The sequence below is a fragment of the Fusarium poae genome, chromosome 4 (assembly GCF_019609905.1).
Source record: "Fusarium poae strain DAOMC 252244 chromosome 4, whole genome shotgun sequence".
Taxonomy (NCBI): Eukaryota; Fungi; Ascomycota; class Sordariomycetes; order Hypocreales; family Nectriaceae; genus Fusarium; species Fusarium poae.
In genome coordinates this window covers 2804493-2822557 of record NC_058402.1, presented here as the reverse complement: position 1 = coordinate 2822557, position 18065 = coordinate 2804493, and the positions used below count along the sequence as shown (strand labels likewise).

Below are 18065 nucleotides of genomic sequence, written 5' to 3'. Positions count from 1 at the left end.
CAAGACTTATTAACTTGCGTATCCCATTCCTATGAAAGCCATTTCTCCATCCGGCGCATTCTGTCTCTCTCGTGCCAATCATTTCATCACCACAGACCCCATCTCTGCTCATAGCTCATAGCTCGGGACTAGCTACCCATCCCTGTCAATCGTCACCATATCAGCCGTCATGACGGTAATTAAAGAATGTCAACAAACCCAACACGCCATCCACAACAGCCGTCCAATTTCGCGTGCTTTTGCTTTGCACTCTACTGGTCCTGCTTTTGACTCCTACTTTTTCTAAATCTGCTACAGTTCCCTGATACCTATCAGTATGCCGTGCAGCAAAGCCCAAGCTCTTCTGTAACTAGGAACATCCATCTACCCCATTTTTCAAGCTCCATGGCCCTCCCCTGTAAGTAGGGTCTTCCTGGTGAGACATTGACATGTTTTTCAGCTACGCCGCCCCGCTGCAGCACAAAGCTGTTGGCAATTGAGGTTGGACACGTTCTTGGGCATTGCAGATCGTTGTGCCCCATGGTCCTCACAAAGCCTTAGTAACAACCGCAGTAGCAGCACACTGACTCTTGTTGTTGCGCAGTGGGTTAGTATCTGACTATCTAGATAGTTGGACCCAGTGTTCATCAGCTTACGAGCCTCATTCCATCTCAGCACAGCTTCTGTCATATTTTAATCACATTCTTCGAACAAAGTCATGACTTGGCAGGTGCTTTTCCAATCTTCAAAAGTCAATATTCAAACAAATTCATATCGACTTCAAGAATGCTCAAAGTCAAATATAACTTTTGTCATCATCAACCTCTCTGTTAACTAAACTAAAAAGGGCGACGTAAAAGCCCACCATCAAAGAGAGACATCGAGCCCCTGAAGGCGTCTCTTCCTAGTCTGTATCCAACGCCAAAAAAGTCCATGTGTTCATTAACCGTCATGTCGAGCGTTACTTTTTGTTCGTGCCATCCAGAAACACAACCAATATCCAAGACAAGCCCATCGTTTCCACGCCAGAAAAAAAAAACATACGCCACCTAGGGCCGGGGCCTGCGCTCAAAAAACGCCCGTCTCTAATGCAGTGCAGGCATGTACACCAGGTAACGGAAGAACTAAATATGACGCCCAATACAAAAAGCCATCCATCCAACGTTATGTGAATATAGCAGCAAGAGCTTTGGAGCTCTATGCCGACGCGGTAATGTCGCGGTTTTCAGGCTGACGAGCTGCTGTGTCTGTCTCAGCGTTCATGGCCCATGTCAGAGCTTGCTCGGCAGACATGGTAGGCTCTTCGACGCCCAGTACGCCAGCGATCAAGTTGTCGTCTTGGTTATTGACGCCCTCGGGAGGGAACTGAAGCCACTGGTCAACGTCGAAATCAGTCCCGGCCACAGCGTTCCAGTCAAACTCATCATGACCCTGCATGAAATCAAGGTCCATGTTGCCAACATCCAGCTGAATCTCTTCGGAGCCAGCACTGACGCTGGGTGTCAATCCAGCGGCAGGAGAATCCATCTCCGTTGTGGGTGGTGATTGTGTAGGCATCTCCAGAGCTGCAGCGTTGACAGTGTTTGGTGGCATCATAGTAGGCGTTGCTGCTGCAGGCTGAGGCTCCTTGGGCCTCTCGTTGAACAGCGACTCAGAAGCGGTCATGTATGGCGCATTCTCGGGGGGTGGTGTCTGGGCACTGAACTCGATAGGCACGCGCTTCATCATGGCCAACGTAGAGGGAGCAACGCTAGAGTTGATGTCGATAGCAGCCTTGCGGAGAGCAGCGTCGAGGAAACCAGTTGCGTAGTCGGCGGCTGCATACACTTCCCGAAGCTTCTCCATAACTCGCATGCACTGACGGAATCCCCGCGTGGCACGCTCCCGAGCTTGAGGAGCAGGGTTCTTCATCTCAAGGAGATGGATGATCATAGCAGGGAGGATGACCGTGACACCAGTAGTAGGCAAGAATCGCTCCAAGCGGTATTGATGGAGCTCAGTGGCCATTCGCGTGATGTGCATCGCGGCATCGCGCACTCGCAATCGAGACATATCCTGGACTTGTCGAGATGTTGTAGGAGCCTGGAGAGGCGACGATGGCAAGAACTGAGGACGGTGAAGAGCTGAAATGGTGGTGTAATAAACCATATGTAGCAGTGTTCGCTGCACAGCAACCGTCGATCGTCCGTCCTTGACATCCAAAGGTGTCAGGGTACGGTATTGACAGCATGCCGGAAGTGACTCAGCCCATGCCATGAGTTCGTGATCTACCTCGGTGACGCTCTCAACGTTATCCAGCTGTTTATTTGGGAAAAGCATCATTGTGCTGTTGGTAGTGTTTTCCGGCTTCATTTTATCCCGGATCAAGACAGAGTATTGCGCCTTGAGCATGCGGCTGATACAGACGCAGAGCTGGGCCTTGGCAATGCACATAGTAGCCAATTCTCGCTGCATGTCAGTGTTGCGAACCAATGCGCAGGTGCTCGGGATAACAGTGTTGCTCTCGGGGAGCATCTCGATCTCGAAATCGCTCTCTTCAAGCATGGGAACGTCGAAGTCCTCGTCCTTGATACGTGTGGGACGTCGCATTCCGAGTGCAATAAGACGATCTCGCATGAAGCATGACCACCATATTCGTTTCCAGAGCTTCTGCTTTGCTGGTGCCATACTCGTGGATCCGGGGTTACGGTGAAGACCGATGGTGTGTGCCAGTGAAATGGCCACACCCATCCAATGCCATGTGTCTTTCTGGTCATCTGGCGTTTCGTACCAGTATGTCATCAGAAGCAGTGCCTGCACAAGCACAAGGCGATCTGACTCGTAATCAAAGTCGTACAGCAGCTATTGGCAGGTTAGTCTAAGCCAATACCATGTGGTCGGATTTGTCACCCACCCTTGTCTTCTGGAAAAAGGACTTGCGGGCTGCTTTCCGCGTTGTGTAACCACCCTCTCTGAGGTACCTCATGTCAACGAACGCTGACGCTGCGAACATGACGGCCTGATAGAGGAAGAGACTGGTCTGGCCATTTTGACCATCACGGCTGCTGATAACGCCGAGGAAGGAGTTCAAGTCCATAAGCGGCATGTAAGGATGCACATATTCAACGTAAGCCTGTAGTAAGGCATTCTGCAGTGGCAAGGTAGGCACTGAAAGTGCACCTTTGATCTTCAGATAATCAACATCTTCAGGCGCAATCTTGTTCGGCAGAGGTCGTAAAAACGAAGGAAACTGAGGCTTTGGGATTTCCTTCTCGTCAAGGGAGCCGAGCAGATGAGTGTTGCGTAGTGAATCGAAGAAGGCAGGATCTGGGATAATACTGGACCATGACGAACGATGAGCGCTGGATTCTATTGGGTGCACCTTGTTGAGGGAAGACGAGTCCCGGCGGTAGCCAGATCGTTGATCTAAGGTCTCGTGGTCAGCCAAAGTTCCTCTAAGTTGCAACTTGTCCAATTTCCATGTGATCGAGGGGTGCAATCGAGCGAGTAAGCGTAAACATGATGTCCAGGTCCCATATGGTCAGTGGGGTACAGGGGGCGGCTGAAAATGCGGAGAACGGATATGACCCCCCAAAAAAGAAAGTATAAGAGCCAATTGAGAGGGCTAAGACAAAGCGGAGCGCACAGAAAATGAGGGTTAAAGGCCAGAGGTGTAGCGCAACGTATCGCTGTCAATAGCAGGGGAGAAAAACTTACATATCATGTGAGGGACATGGCTGTCGAGTGCGGAGCTATTGAGAAAAGTGCTGGGTCCGTCGATGCTGCTTGATGAAATAACTGAGCCACTGCTTGGTCGTCGAAGATCGGCTGTGCTTATTATGCCTGGATTTGCGCTGTTGCTGGCACTGGCACTTGGGCCTGTGGGGTTGCTGACTGATGGAGTTGTTTTGCAGCGCAACTGGGCTTCTGTGGAGACGGACTGGCCTGCGGTGCTGGCCGTGTAGAGGTTCTTCCTGTAGGTAATGATCGTTAGTGACCTAAACTCAACGCAACTTTCAATTTGATTCGATTGTGCTTTTTTGCATGATGCATTCCTGATTCATGATCTCCAGTTATACCAGAAATCAGTTGGATGAACAGGAGTCCATCGGAATATGATCCGTGACCAAACAGGAGATTCACTCACTTTCTTCTTCGGCTTTCCTGGACAACGCACTGCTCAACTGTCAGTCACTGCTTTCAAAACCCGAACTGAATTGACTCTGGCGGTCAACAATCGAGATCGAGAAACGTACCTCGACGTTATCCCAACGGCAGTTTCCACAGGGTGCGCCCTCAACAACGTCGCACCGAACTTTTCGTGCTCGGCACGACACGCAAGCGCGGGCAGCGCGTCGCTTCGTGATCTTCTCTGGTTGATCTGAGTCGCCTGACGGTGAGGAGCGCTTTTTACTGTTCTTCTCAGGGGCCGTCTTTGATGTTGACGTCGGCGATGGAGGAGCAGCCGCGCCTTGTGATGATTCTGTTGTCATAGCCATGTTTGCGGCGGTATGATTGTGAGTAATTGCGTCGTGTAGAATTAGCAGTGTCGTATCCAGTGTTGCAGGTGTTTGAATTGAACGTGTTCGGATATGACGGAAGTAAGGCTGTCAAGATTAACTTGGAGTGAGGCGACAGGTGTCGTAGCTATAAATCATTGAATGTCCGATATGACAAAATGCGAGCGGTAGAGTGGAGATTTGTTTGAATAATGGTTTTGAGTAGTTGTCGTGGAAGTTCAATTGGATTTATTGCTGGTTAGATCTTGTCGTAATCGTTCCTTTGCTTGAGACGGATGAGTGGAGAGTAGATGAGTCTGTAAAGGTGCGAAACCAAGCTCAAAATATCGACATCAATACTTGGAGTGCGAGTTGAGGTGAATGACCAATACCCTAGATCTAGGAAAGAGGACTTGGGTCACGGTCAAGGAAGAACAAGAACAAATGTCTTGTCTTGTGAGGTAAGGACGGGAAGATTATGAAGCCAAGGGGATGGAAATCCGGGGGGAGCAGGTGGGGGGTGTGGATGGTTATTATATTCTCCTGGTTAGTCTAGTCTATAGTCACGAAGCGGGACTCGACAAGTTTGATCGATGAAAGAGTCAAAAAGGTCAAGAACATCAGCAAAGAGCAAGTGGAGGAGGGCGTGTACGGTACAAGAATGTACGAGGCATTTGAGCTCTGGGTAAGGGTGTCGATGGCGTTTGAGCGCAGAGGACAGGGCTCGTCAGAGGGTGGGTCTATCGAACCCACAGCGAGGAACTTGGATGATGGATACTGTAAGCGGAGACCTGGGTCCAAGCTGGTACATAACGCTGCTCTCTTTAACCCACCACAAGACAGGACAAGACACTCTGGAGGTGACCGTGACATTGGCAATGGTTATTGGGGTGCTCTGTGGGGATTTCCATCGGCCATGGGGGAACTGCTACCCGATGTGCATAATGACAGTGAATTCTTGTAGAATTATCTTGAATTGTGGCAAGCCAAGAGAGATGTAAGCATGAACTGTGGGTAGACTAACATCAGAACAAACAATTGATAGTCATGGATCTTTAAATTTCAAGTCTGGGATCACATGGCCAAGCGCCTCAAGTCTGGGCATTCAATTCAAGGAACTCAAAACCAGTCGGCACCTTGTTGGATTGTTGGATTATGTACAAGCCTCGCTTCCCGAATCTGGGCATGTATTTAATATGCATCACACCGTTGAGTTGTCGATTTACTTGCACAAATACGAGCACTTGTAGATCTCTGAAACCTTGAATCAAAATTCGACAAGCATGGGGATTTGACATTTTCCTGCGCTCCTTTGCTTCTCTTCTTTTTTCTATTTTTCACTTTAAATCAGCCACCAGGGCGTCGAGACTGGCCTCTTGGCGCTGGCGGGGGACCAGATGCAGGTCTCTTTCTTAGGCCACAACCACCGTCGCGTCGAGCCATAGATGTTAGTCCGGGGGCTAGCGTCAGAAATTTTGCCCCAGGTATGGACGGACTGGGCACGACCGGGGAACTCTACGACCGGAGGAGTACTACGTACTTATGTTGTCCTCAACAATGAATAATAGGTTCTTTCCCTACAATGCCCTAGGAGAGGAGATCCGGGGTAACGAATTTGTACGTTGTCAGGCATGCCTCTCTCTTCAAGATGAATACCCCCCCACGTGAGTATGGGCGTTACGATAATTCTTGGTGTCTAGAGGATGATGGATCTTGATCAGACAGCCAAATTTCAGAACAAATTGGACGTTATAGACGCCGTTACCGTGTGTCTGGGTCATCAAGCCTAGCTCTGATCGACTTCCAAAGTACGGGGTAATGATAAGGCGACGCTGACGCCATTGGGCATGTTCAGTTCTGAAGCAATGCAAAGCAATCACATGTTCTTGACCAAGCAAGTACTACGTTATCTAGGTACCTACTTGCTAGCAAAACAAGCAATTGACTAACACATGGTCCAAGCACTGTCAGATGCAAACGAATATCTTGCCTGACTCGAAGGAATTCCGAGGCGTACTGGATTGTTTATGTGTTTGTCTAAGACGGTGAAACAAGAGTAGTGAAGAAAAAAGAAAAAAGAAAAAAGAAAAAAGTTCTCCAAACATTACCCCGACTTTGACTTGGAGTGAGATGTAGGTACCCACATTGTCCCTCACCTTTCACGACTGCCCGCTGTAAACCATCGCATACACAATATCTCCCTGCTCCACTGTCAGTATTGATGAAACTGGAGGTTTAGTATTGTAGCCAATAGTTCCATGTCAAATCAACTCAACAGTTATCCCCCTGAGGTGACGACGCCTGAATGGAAAGGAAGATGCCGTACCCAGCTCCCGTTGTAACTGCCCGATTTGTCCTTTCCGACCCTGTCCTGTTCCTTTCCCCCACAATTTGTCAGTAAAAGTGTGGAGAAGCCAATCATCGACGGTAGCCGTCCTACCTCGCCTACCCCATCGAGTCAGCCGCCCTGGAGACCTTGGAGGGGAGGGGGGCGTGTCTTTGAAACTGGAAAGGTTCACTTTAGGTTGGCGCAGTCAAATCACGAGGCCGTTGAAACTCACAAATGCGGCCCGTAAAGAATGATAGCAAAGAAAAAGAAAGAAAAAAAGAAAAAGAACAAGAAAATGTATTAGCGAGCCGCCATTTCCTTCTCGTCATAGATCTCGCAGTCAGAGAGCAGTCACGGTGCCGATGCTTGAAAACCCTGAGAGACAAGAGGGCCTGATCTCAGCAAAGAAAGGTACCCCAGAGTTACTAGGCTGCTAGGATCCTCGGTTCACGAGCAGGAAGGTGTGGTGGTGGTCTTTCTCAGATCCACTTCTACTCCGTAGTCTCAAGATCCTCTCACCGTCCTATCATGGATTTTTGCGCTCAAGGGGTCTAAAATTGGTCTTGTCTTTGTGTTAAAGGAAGGATAAGTGGGTTGCATAGCAGTGCTTTTGTATTTATGTGAGATTAAGGTTGCTCTAAGAGCCCTATTTTTCGTGACGAAGCTGCATCTATCGATATCACATTAAACTTCGAGGAACACCCATATCAAAAAAGTCCTATCATGAAGTTTATCAAAGCGTCTTCTTCTCTTCAGACCCACCCTCTTTCAATATGTATTTATATTCCCTACGTTGATCTGTAAAGATCTTCATTGAGCTGCTCGAGCGCTCCGAATCATCGTCGAGTCAAAGACGATGACGTTCATGTCAAACATGCAGCCTCAAACGGTTCTTGTCCCTTTGGTCCGGTGCAGCCCTCTTCAACAGGGATGAATTGGGTATGCATTGGTCCAATCAGACAACATCAACCGCTTTTACGTCATGGAATTTGACCAATAGAGGAGATTAGTCGGCTATGTTCGGCTATCCAGACCAGAAGCCAGACGACTTGATCAACGAATCATAACACAGTGAAATCTCTGCTCAAATTCCAATTCCACTTACAACACTCAATTCAGTGGAATTATCTGGCGGGTGACGGAAGATCAACACCGCTGTTAATATTCGCTGCAATTTTTGGTGGGACAGACGCCTACAGTCTGCAAAACTTATTTTCAAAACAGTTTGTTTGCAAATACAGCATCATGGCACATTACCAAGAACAATGGAAGACCGAAAAATTGTTGACAGGTGTCTTGTCATAACTAGTCATATCATGTTGATGAGAGAAGTCGATCGAATACAACTTGGCTCCATGAACATGCTTAATCGCCATCACAAGTTCGTACATGCCGTGCTTGCATGTGCATATCGACACACAGCTGCAAAAAGTATTGTACCTGCAATTCGAGCCGATGCGAGACAGCAGAGTTATTCTCACTCCACTTGCCTTGGCTTGGTCTACTCTCGTCTCACCTCACACTCCCATCTCAAGACGCTTGGTATCTTGACCTTCACCGTGTTTCTCAAGGTCATGCGGGTTATGAACGGGCAGTGGAGACGGGGTATTTATTGCGCTGGTACACCAAGTCCGTGACCGCCTAAATCCAAGGTGAAGGACCAATTTGGCTTGAGAAACGAGCTAACAAAGGTGAGACGGAAGGACGTCAGGGATGTGATTCGGTGGAATGCCCACAACATCGCGATGCAAATCAACCACCGAAGGTCTTAAAGCTTCAGCGGAGCGTAATCCGCAGTGGGACCCATTCCGGCCCCGGTGCCTCCGGTCGGATCCTATCCTGAGATCACCTCCCCCCATCGGTCACATACCGAGCCGTACACCTGCGGATGAAAAGAAGGGGGGGCGGTAAATAATATCCGACCAATCTTTACCCTTACACTCCAGCCCTTTAACACATTATTTGTCCTCCTCCATGGGGTGCAAAGTGGGCTTGAGCTTGAGTTTTTGTAACGCCTGTTCAGTCTCGTGCTGTTTAAAAAAGCCATCGTGATGCAGATGCAGACGCATCTGCAGCAGGGCTAAAGCCATGACCGGCAAAGAATTGAGCTTTGAACCGGCTTTTTTGAAGCGGGCTCTCTTTTTTGAATTCTTTCTGACAATGCTGGTCGTATTTTACTATCGTTTACTCCTGAGTTGCAGGTGATGTGCGATCTCCCGTCTTGGAATATTCTCTCATGAACCACTTTTAAAAAAGACAACCATTTGGTGACCCTGGCCAGAACTTCAACATGGCAATCATACTGCAGATGCTCAGATTCAGTGTTTACAATGAATCATGTATATAGCTGTGGTTTTGGTATTAACAAATATGAGCTGATAAGACTTTTCCGGCCATCCGTTTCGGACATTCGCTCAACACACCATATATACATCATGTACGTCCTGTCAGCAGTCGATAATTGATATATCAACAACCACGTCAGTGTCATGTCAAATTTTCCAATAGAATCCCTGCCCGCTACACCACGGGAGATTTCCAAGTGGTTCATGCGTTGAATCGGACTAGGAACAGGCTTTGGTCGAAGTTGAAAGTCGGCATCATGCTATTCAACAGTCCCATTGTATCGTGTCCAGATACTCCATATACGTAACAGATTAGTGAAGCGAGAGTCCTCTGAATCCAGTCAACGCTTCATAGCGCAATCAAGTTCCCGTCGACCCGCCCAATATCATCCCGGAGTTTCTGTTGCCAGCTGTGCAAGACTTGTGTCTATGAATGAATGGGTGTTTCCCTTTGTTGCATTGGGGTATGTACCTGTAGACTACTAAGTTGAATGATACAGGACTCATTCGACATAAACGACATGAAAGCATGGTACAGATATTCATCAAGATTCGTGCCGTCATCTTCTATACAACAAAGGTGCATCGATTATTATATTTCACCAAGACCAACTCCTAGGCTTCCCGTATCTTCCAGCATCAACGAAAGACCAAAAATTGGGGCCTGGTCCCGATAGGATCCACCTTACAGCAGTGATTCCATATCGTAGTATCCTCACCACCAAGAAGTACAAACCCCCAATGCCGCTGAAGAAAGAACACAAAGAAACCTTGCACAAGCATAAGAAGAAAAATCAGTTATCCAATAAGACGCGCCCTAGTTACTTTCTCCTGACCTATATGACTTATGCCACACGCCCTCGCCCTGCATTCTTGTACTTCAAATAGCCCAACAGAAAATGGTAGGTAATCAAATAAACCACCCTTGCTCGGCTTTTGGCTTCCACCAAAACGCCAATCCCGAATCTTCGAGGCGAGCTAACCCTCGGCTACCGACGTCCTGAAGCGGCTATCTTGATTCTCTCCCATCTTACGACCCCCGACTTTGACAAAACAAAATACCACCTGCCCCCAACATCCCAGGACCTTCTTAATACAGTTCTTTACTGCGATCGTGATCTTATCGTATTTTGTTGAATTTCTTCTATTTCTTTTTCTTTTGTGGTGTTGTATTCGGTTGTGTCCTCAACTCTTATCCACATGCCTCGATGCCTTAGCTTGGACTCTGGACAGCTTCAAGCACTTTTGCTCCCGGACATTGATGTGCGGAGGGGGGTCAATTGCCTTTTTTCATCCCTTTATTCAACAACAACTGCTACCCCAGGGGCAAAAGCAAACTCGAATCTCTGGACTTCACGACTCTTCAATTTACCACTCATGGAAGCTTACTCTAACACCTATCATTGAATATACAACAAGAAGCTAGCTTGACACTGCACAAGCAACGCTTTTGGCTATCAGCAATCAGCTTCATATGCCATTTCTTATTCATTTTAGCCCTGCAGACGGATGTTGCGCCATACCTTGAAGCTTAGAGGAAGATCGACTCGAGTTTGAGTTGCTCGTACTCATTTGACAAGCCAAGGGACAATGTCACTTGGCAAGGATAGCATCCCGGAAAGCACAAACACCATTACATCGTATTTATGACACTTGACGAAATACCGTCATGTATTAACAGACTGCCCCATCAACCATTGGGACTGACTAAGGCATCTTATCGGATCATCATCCAGCTGCGGCGCATGTCTTTTTTTGAAAGACCATATCACTACCGATTCCCAACCCATCGCAGCAACATATTGAACTTTCAACTACCCTACACTTCCTTTGGACGGAGAGCAATGAGCCTTGGTTCATGCGGCAGAGATCCCCCTGCAAGCACTCATGGCCACTACAATGTGTACAGCATCGAGATCTCTGTCATTGACAGCCCACCCCGGATGCGATAACTACTGGTGATATACCGACCATGAAGTCATGGGTTTACATTCATCACATCAAAAAAGGCAGTTCAGTGCAAGGCAATGCTCTTGTCATCGTCATAACTGTTCCAATATTTCCTTTACTGGTATATACATTCTTCCGTCTCTTCTTTTGACTCCTTTCTATACCCAGCCTATATGGCTCCAGATGAAAACAAAAATTAAATAGCCGTTAACGCGTCAAGCAGATTATCAAAGACAAGAAAAGCCTATTAAAAAGGCTCGCTCAAGAGAGTACTGATGGCCACCGAACTTAGTGTGTGGCATGAAGTCACTAAAAGTACGCAATCATCCGCAAGTGCGATCTCAACAACGAGCACTTCATGGTCGAGATACACACTTCACCATTTTTCAAACCCTGAAAGCAATGCTTTTTGCACATCATACACAAGTGTGCACATGATTACAACTTAGCATCAGCAAAGCAGAGAGGGTTGTAGATGCGCTGCTTGATGAAAGAGGTAAGGGCGACATCACCCCACTCCTCCCACTCAGCCCACTGAGCCTCGGGAAGCTCAGAGACACCACCACGTCGAGCGGCCTTCATAACCTCGCGGGCAACGATGACGCTGGCATCACGGACACGCTCAATGCGGGGATAGATGAGACCCTTGTGGACCTCATCGGCATTCAGGGAACCAGCCAGAGCGGCAGCAGAGGTGTAAACCATCTCGTCAGTGACACGAGAGGCCTTGGCCAGGATAGCACCGAGACCCAGACCAGGGAAGATGTAAACGTTGTTACCCTGGTTGGGGTGGTAGACAGTGTGGTGAGTCTCATCACCAAACTTAGCCTTGACGGGGTTGAAGGGAGAACCAGAGGCGAAGAGGACGGTACCCTCAGTCCACTCGATAGCCTGCTCGAATGTGCACTCAGCCTTAGTGAGAGGGTTGCTGAGGGGGAAGAGGATGGGACGGCGCTCAAGGCCACCCTCCTGGACAGAGCTCTTCAGAGCACGAACCACGGGCTCAGTGAAGACACCGAAAGTGGCAGTAAGACCAACGAGAGCGCTGGGCTTAACATACTCGATAACCTCCTCGAGAGTGCGGAACTGCTGACCGTTGTTGTCAGTTCGGGCGAAGTACTTCTTGTGCTCAGCAAGACGATCACCACGGTCCTTGGTGACAAGACCCTTGGTGTCGACGAGCCAGAACTTCTCACGAGCAGCAGCCTCGCTCAGACCACGACGAGTGTAGTACTCAACGAGCTGCTTAGCAACACCAACACCAGCAGAGCCGGCACCCATGAAGACAAGACGCTGCTCCTCGATGGGAACATTGGACTGCTCAACAGCGCCAATGTATCCACCAAGGACGACGGCACCAGTTCCCTGGATGTCATCGTTGAAGCATCGGTACTGGTCACGGTAACGGTCAAGGTAGCCAAAGGCCTTCTCACTGTCGAAGTCCTCAAACTGAACAACCATGTTGGGAAAGACCTCGCGGGCAGCCTCCATGAACTCGTCCATGAAAGCCTGCTGCTCGGGGTATGAGGGGCGCTTTTGTCGCAGACCCAGGTAGAAGGGGTCCTGGAGGTTCTCCTCGTTGTTGGTACCGCAGTCAAGGACAATGGGAAGGGTCTTGGAGGGGTGGATACCAGCAGCGCCAGTGTAAAGAGCGAGCTTTCCGATCTGAAGAAACTGGTTAGCGGAGGACTGGCAGGTGAGTTTGCAGGCAACTTACAGAGATACCGACACCGTTGATGCCGAGATCACCGAGACCGAGGATACGAGAACCATCAGTGACGACGCAAATCTCGGGGTTCTGGCAAGGCCAGTTTCCGAGCATAGCGCGAATGGACTTTCGCTGCTTGATGGAGATGTACAAAGCCTCGGGGCGAGTGTAGATGCTCGAGTATTGCAGGCAGACATCACCAATTGTGGGAGTGTAAACGAGGGGCATGAGCTCTCGGATGTTGTCGATGAGGAGACGGTAGAAGAGGTCGGTGTTCTGGTCCTTGAGGGTGGACAGGTAAAGGTACTTGTCGATGGGGGTCTGGCGGGTCTGGATCATCTTCATGGCTCGGGCGCACTGAGTGTCGAAGCTCTCAATGGTGTGGGGGATGAGGCCAGTGAGGTTCTTGTTGGCACGCTGCTCGGGTGTGAAAGCGAGACCTGAGGAGATCAAACGTCAGCAAGTGCATCAATGAGTGCATAGCAGTGGTACAGGAATTTGTTGATCGCAACGCCCTCATGACAACATGTCATGGTAGGGCATTGTTCCCATGATGGTGGCAACAAGTGTTGTTGCAGAGACAAGGTTGATTAGATGGACTTACCCTTGTTCCAGAGAGGCTCTCGGACAATCTGGTAGCCAGCGGCATTGTTCTCGTCGACATACTCAGGAGTGCGCTCCTGCTTGACCTCTTGGTAGTGGTCTTGGACGTAGCCACGGTGTTGATCAAGAGCGGCCATCTTGATTTGTTGTTCAATCTTGTTAAGGTCGACGGAGGACATTGGATTGGAGTCTGCAAGTCTTGGGCTGGAGGGGCATCAATGTTAGTTATAGTCGAGGGAGGGGATAGGAGGGGGGTACGCACGAAGAGGTTGTTGATGAGCGAGAACGAGGTGTGGCAATTTCAGAGCTGGCGGTACTTTGATGGGACGACGACGCCATGGACGTGGAGAAAGAAAGATGGGGTGATGTGAAAGGGAAGAAGGATGAATAGGAAGACTTTGGGATCGAGGGTCGAGGGCGGCGATTATTAGTAGTCGCCGTGAGAGCAGTGGCAGCGGCTGGGGTCAAAGTAGACGATGTCCTGGTCGCGGAGCGTAAGGGGCCACTAGCGAGGAAAAGTCGGTTTAAGACGTTTTGGGCGGAACCGGGACCCGAAGGCGAGGCCACCGTCATGTTCGAGAGCGTTTGGCTCAGGCCCATGTTTGGTAATGAGTGAGAAGAGATACCGGAGTATGGGGGAGGGAGAGCAGGGATAAGCTCCGGGACGGGGGTGAACGTTGTTGGGTGTAGGGCAGACAAGTAGAGAGGAACAGGGCAGGGTAAGAATGCTTGTTCTGAATTAAGGAATTCTTGTGAAAGCAAGTTGCTGCGGCCGACGCTTATCTTGGTAATGTGATGTGATATGTGTAGAGCAGAGTAGAGCAGAGAGTGCGTGTGACTATAATTGCTGCTTGTCGTGACCTTTCAGCAAAGTGAATATCGACTGCAACGGAACAGTCAATTCGTTGCGAAACCAAAAAGAGTTGAAGGTTGAGGAGAATCCAAAACCCAAAACCAAAACCAAGACGACCAAGACGGAGCAAGACGGATGGTAACGCGGGCAGAAAGCGGTTTCACTGTGATTTTTTTCCCCCTCCAGAAATACGCCCTTGTCACCTTTTTTTTCTTGAGAGTGGACTGTCAAGTTAGCACGTAATTCGGTAAGTTACTCTCTAACTAGGGCGCCAACGAAAAGTCTACGGCGCGACCGAGTAACGGTAGTAGATCCTTGCAGCTTTTGACTCGGCGAGGGGGGACGGGGTAACGTTTGGAATACGGGAAATGTGATTGATGAGAAGGAAAGAATAAGGATGTAAGTATCTATGGATACCTAGGATTTGCTATGTTAGGCTATGGGTGCATGATGACGGTTCTCATTATCATTATCGTCATTATCCTCACTCTCTTTGCTTTTCCTCAGTATCTCATATCGTGTTGAACAAACTGAAGCAAAGTATTGAGGTCAACGGATTCCATAGACACCTGCACTTGCATTTGCCAGAATGGATGGGGAACCGCATGGGGGAATTTTTCTTCTTGGGCATTGGGGCTGAAAGGTGAGTATAGAAAGAGGGTGGGCCTAAGCATGTGGATTCCGACTAGCCTGGAGCTGGAGCTGGGCAGGGATCTCGCGTGGAACGCAGGAAGGAAGGAAGGGGAGAAGAATATTCATGTATCGGGTCGGAGGGAGCAGGGGTGTAAAGTTGTTGAACTTGTCGTTCAAAATCTGTGACAGAAATATGATCGGTACGTACCTTATTCCTTGTCTTCTGGCTTGATTGCTTTGACGGGACGGAGATCAAACGGGACACCAGACCAGACCAGACGAGACCAGACCAGACCAGACCCTGGTTACGGAAGGGAAGCTGCAGATTGGGCTTCTGTCTTCTTTCCTCAAGAGGCAGGACTCTAAAACTCGCCAAATGCTGGGGTGAGCTTGGCAGCTGTTTCGGTATTAGAAAAGAGTTCCGGATATGTCTGACCTGAAAAGATTATTCAATCCTTGTTCTCCCTCTTTTTCTTACCTTGGTATGAGTCACTTCAGTATCTATGTATCAATCGACAGAATTGTTCGTCTCTGCAGATTCTCGTGTGGAGAGCCTTTATGCGCGAACTGATAAATGGGGCAGGCAAATACACGGCTGTTTCTTCACAATGTCCTGTTGAAATTGATCAGCAATATGACCACTTTGCATTGTTTGGTCGAAAAAATGGTCAATGCAATGCCACAACTCGGCGAATTGGTTCAGTAAGCCAATTGCCCGTGTATCAGGTTGTGACAAGGCATAGGCTGGCTTACCTTACCGCGGTGAGGCTCAATCAGTGATATCGGTGTAAATGCGTGTAAATGGCTTGACGATGACCTGAATCGGGTGATGGTGGGGGTCGCCTCACACGTTGTCGAGTTATCAAACAGCGCTGAGGGGCGAATTGTCCGAGATTGATGATGAAGTTGCTGGCAGAAGCCAATTGCTGCTTTGACAGGATTGGTAGTCGAGGTGAGGTGAGGTGATGTGAGGTCAAATCAGGCAAGTTGGTTGTAGCATTCATTTGTAACTGCTCTTTAAACCAATGATCTAATTATATGCAGCCCTAGATGAATTGAATCGAGTCACTCTATCTATTACACTATAAACCAATGCCTATCATCGGACGCATCTTTGCATAGAATCTTCATTACCGTCGGTATTGATGCCGACGACTGCCGTCCACAGTCACAAGAGACTGAGAAAACACCGTTGAAGCAAACTCACGAGGTCGGAAAACATAGGTACAGTAAGAGAGACATGGCGCCGACTACGGGGGCTAGTCGAAAGTGGATCATGATCGTGGCCATGGCTATGGCTATGGCCCTTGTTCGGTCAAGCTCAAGGAATCAATAATAATCCCTGGCCTGGCTCGAGAGAACACGCAATCGCAATGAAAGGGTAACGCCAGACATGATTGACGAGATGAGATTTAACGGGGGAGGATCCTCTAAGACCGACCTGGAAAAACATGAGACTGGAAAAAGGATTGATGCCGACTGGACAGGGAATCCTCAGTGGATAAACGGATGAAAGTCGATCAAGCTTTTAGGAGATTAAAGAGGTCAAAGCAAATCAAAGTATCCCAGCATTTATCCGTAGACTTTTGTCTCTTCTTGTCTTACAATCCAATCTGTTGCGACCCGGTATTCATGTTGGGTTGAATTGGGTTGTGCTCTTCGGAACAAGGTCTCGGTTCGCAATCATCAAACGGCCCCGGTGAGTGATCCACCAGGCACCCGATGCTGTCCACATTGGAGGCCCCTCACGAGGAGCTCCTCCGGTCGAGATTGAGCCCGGCTTACGGGGCACAAACAGACGCTACCCTTTATTAGTGAAGACGTAATTGGTTTTTCTTTGTCAATGTAAACGGGGTTGTTGAGACTGACTTTTCATCTTTTTTTTTTATGTGAGAAGTCTGAGTTGTCCATGGCATAATTACTAAAGAACCCCATATTGTAACTATCCACAGTTAAACATGTTAAGAAAAGACCCTTACGCATTTTCTAAGCAAACAAACAAGGTTGGATCTTGCTACACTGTAGTAACAGAGTTGTTGTTATTCGATATCCGCAACTAAAATACCTGATCAACTCCGGTGACGGAGCTTGACGAACTCCATGAGAATAAGAATCGCAGCAGCGCTTAAACTACATCCAAAACGGACACCCATTATACCAAGTCAAGTTAGATGCATGAGATGCTGTTCGCTTTGTTTTCGTTCCTTGTGCACTAAAATCTGCGGAGTCTCGTGGGGCCAGGTACCATCTGCAGCTCGGCAAATATCACAACTAACAACGGAAACAAAATCCCAGATAATTGTATAAATCAGAATCTCATGATTTATTGCTTGCTTGTTATTTAATACTATATCAACAATCGAAGCACCGATAAGAAAGAAAATCATATCATCCGCCAACGGCCCGACCCTTTAAGGCCGAAAAGGGGGTCAATCGTATCGTATATCATACAAGCGAGTGAAGAAACCCCCAGTGATTCGGGGTGATGTTGTCCCTTCCTTGCTAGGTCCGGGCTCTTTACAAAGAGCTTCGATGGACGCTGTCCACTGTGACCTAACCTGTGTAAGTTTCGTATCATATGGGAAAACAGCATTGGGTTCATTGGCGGTTCAACTTGACATTGGAAAAAAAGCAAATGGTTGGACGGAAATTAGTTGGAGAGACTCCACTTTGGCTACCGTTGTATTTGCTTTTGATGAGATTGGATCGATTTTCCATCATGTTGCGTCTCACCCATGGCGTCGATACGGTGAGCTGCATTATCGTCTTTGCGCTTGGGCTGGTCGTACCCAAGATACGGTCAGGAAGACTGCAGCCGCCACGGTCAGGAACATGACCAAAATATCTAGAGGTTACTCACAGTACTATGTTCTTTTTTGCTTACATGAATGTTGATATCATGTTATTCCATTTCCCTAAGAGTCGGTGTATAAGTGTCAGACGGTGTGTGCTTATTGAATGAGTGAGGTACCACCGTTTTCCCCCAACATTGATACAGTTCGTTTTGCTAGGTCAAGTGTAAGACAGACAAGACAATGCAAGGTGCTATTACGTATCAGGTACATATCCTGCAACCTTGATGCTTTATTAGCATCAGTAACTTTTGGTGATAGTGTGTCTCTAATTGGGCAATAAGTCATGCGTATCCGTATCTCTCTGTCGCTTGTCTCTCTCTCACCCACACATC

General features: G+C 48.4%; 3 protein-coding genes across 3 annotated transcripts; all 3 read right to left on the bottom strand.

Annotated features, from left to right (window-relative positions):
- Positions 1 to 1176: 1176 nt before the first annotated feature.
- CTF1BETA (Cutinase transcription factor 1 beta) lies at positions 1177 to 4457 on the bottom strand (the record flags this gene model as incomplete). The annotated part of the gene is made up of 5 exons (XM_044855355.1): positions 1177 to 2820; positions 2873 to 3384; positions 3676 to 3932; positions 4106 to 4134; positions 4215 to 4457. 5 exons carry the CDS (start codon positions 4455 to 4457, stop codon positions 1177 to 1179), a joined length of 2685 nt encoding a protein of 894 aa, XP_044702668.1.
- A 552-nt stretch (positions 4458 to 5009) lies between these two features.
- Positions 5010 to 5330, bottom strand: FPOAC1_010967 (uncharacterized protein; the record flags this gene model as incomplete). The annotated part of the gene is made up of 1 exon (XM_044855354.1): positions 5010 to 5330. One exon carries the CDS (start codon positions 5328 to 5330, stop codon positions 5010 to 5012), a length of 321 nt encoding a protein of 106 aa, XP_044702667.1.
- A 6189-nt stretch (positions 5331 to 11519) lies between these two features.
- Positions 11520 to 16512, bottom strand: FPOAC1_010966 (uncharacterized protein; the record flags this gene model as incomplete). Its single annotated transcript, XM_044855353.1, has 9 exons — positions 11520 to 12746; positions 12799 to 13229; positions 13394 to 13596; positions 13655 to 14175; positions 15087 to 15275; positions 15357 to 15379; positions 15470 to 15491; positions 15632 to 15695; positions 16484 to 16512. The coding sequence occupies 9 exons, from the start codon at positions 16510 to 16512 to the stop codon at positions 11520 to 11522; spliced, it is 2709 nt and encodes a 902-aa protein (XP_044702666.1).
- Positions 16513 to 18065: the final 1553 nt, after the last annotated feature.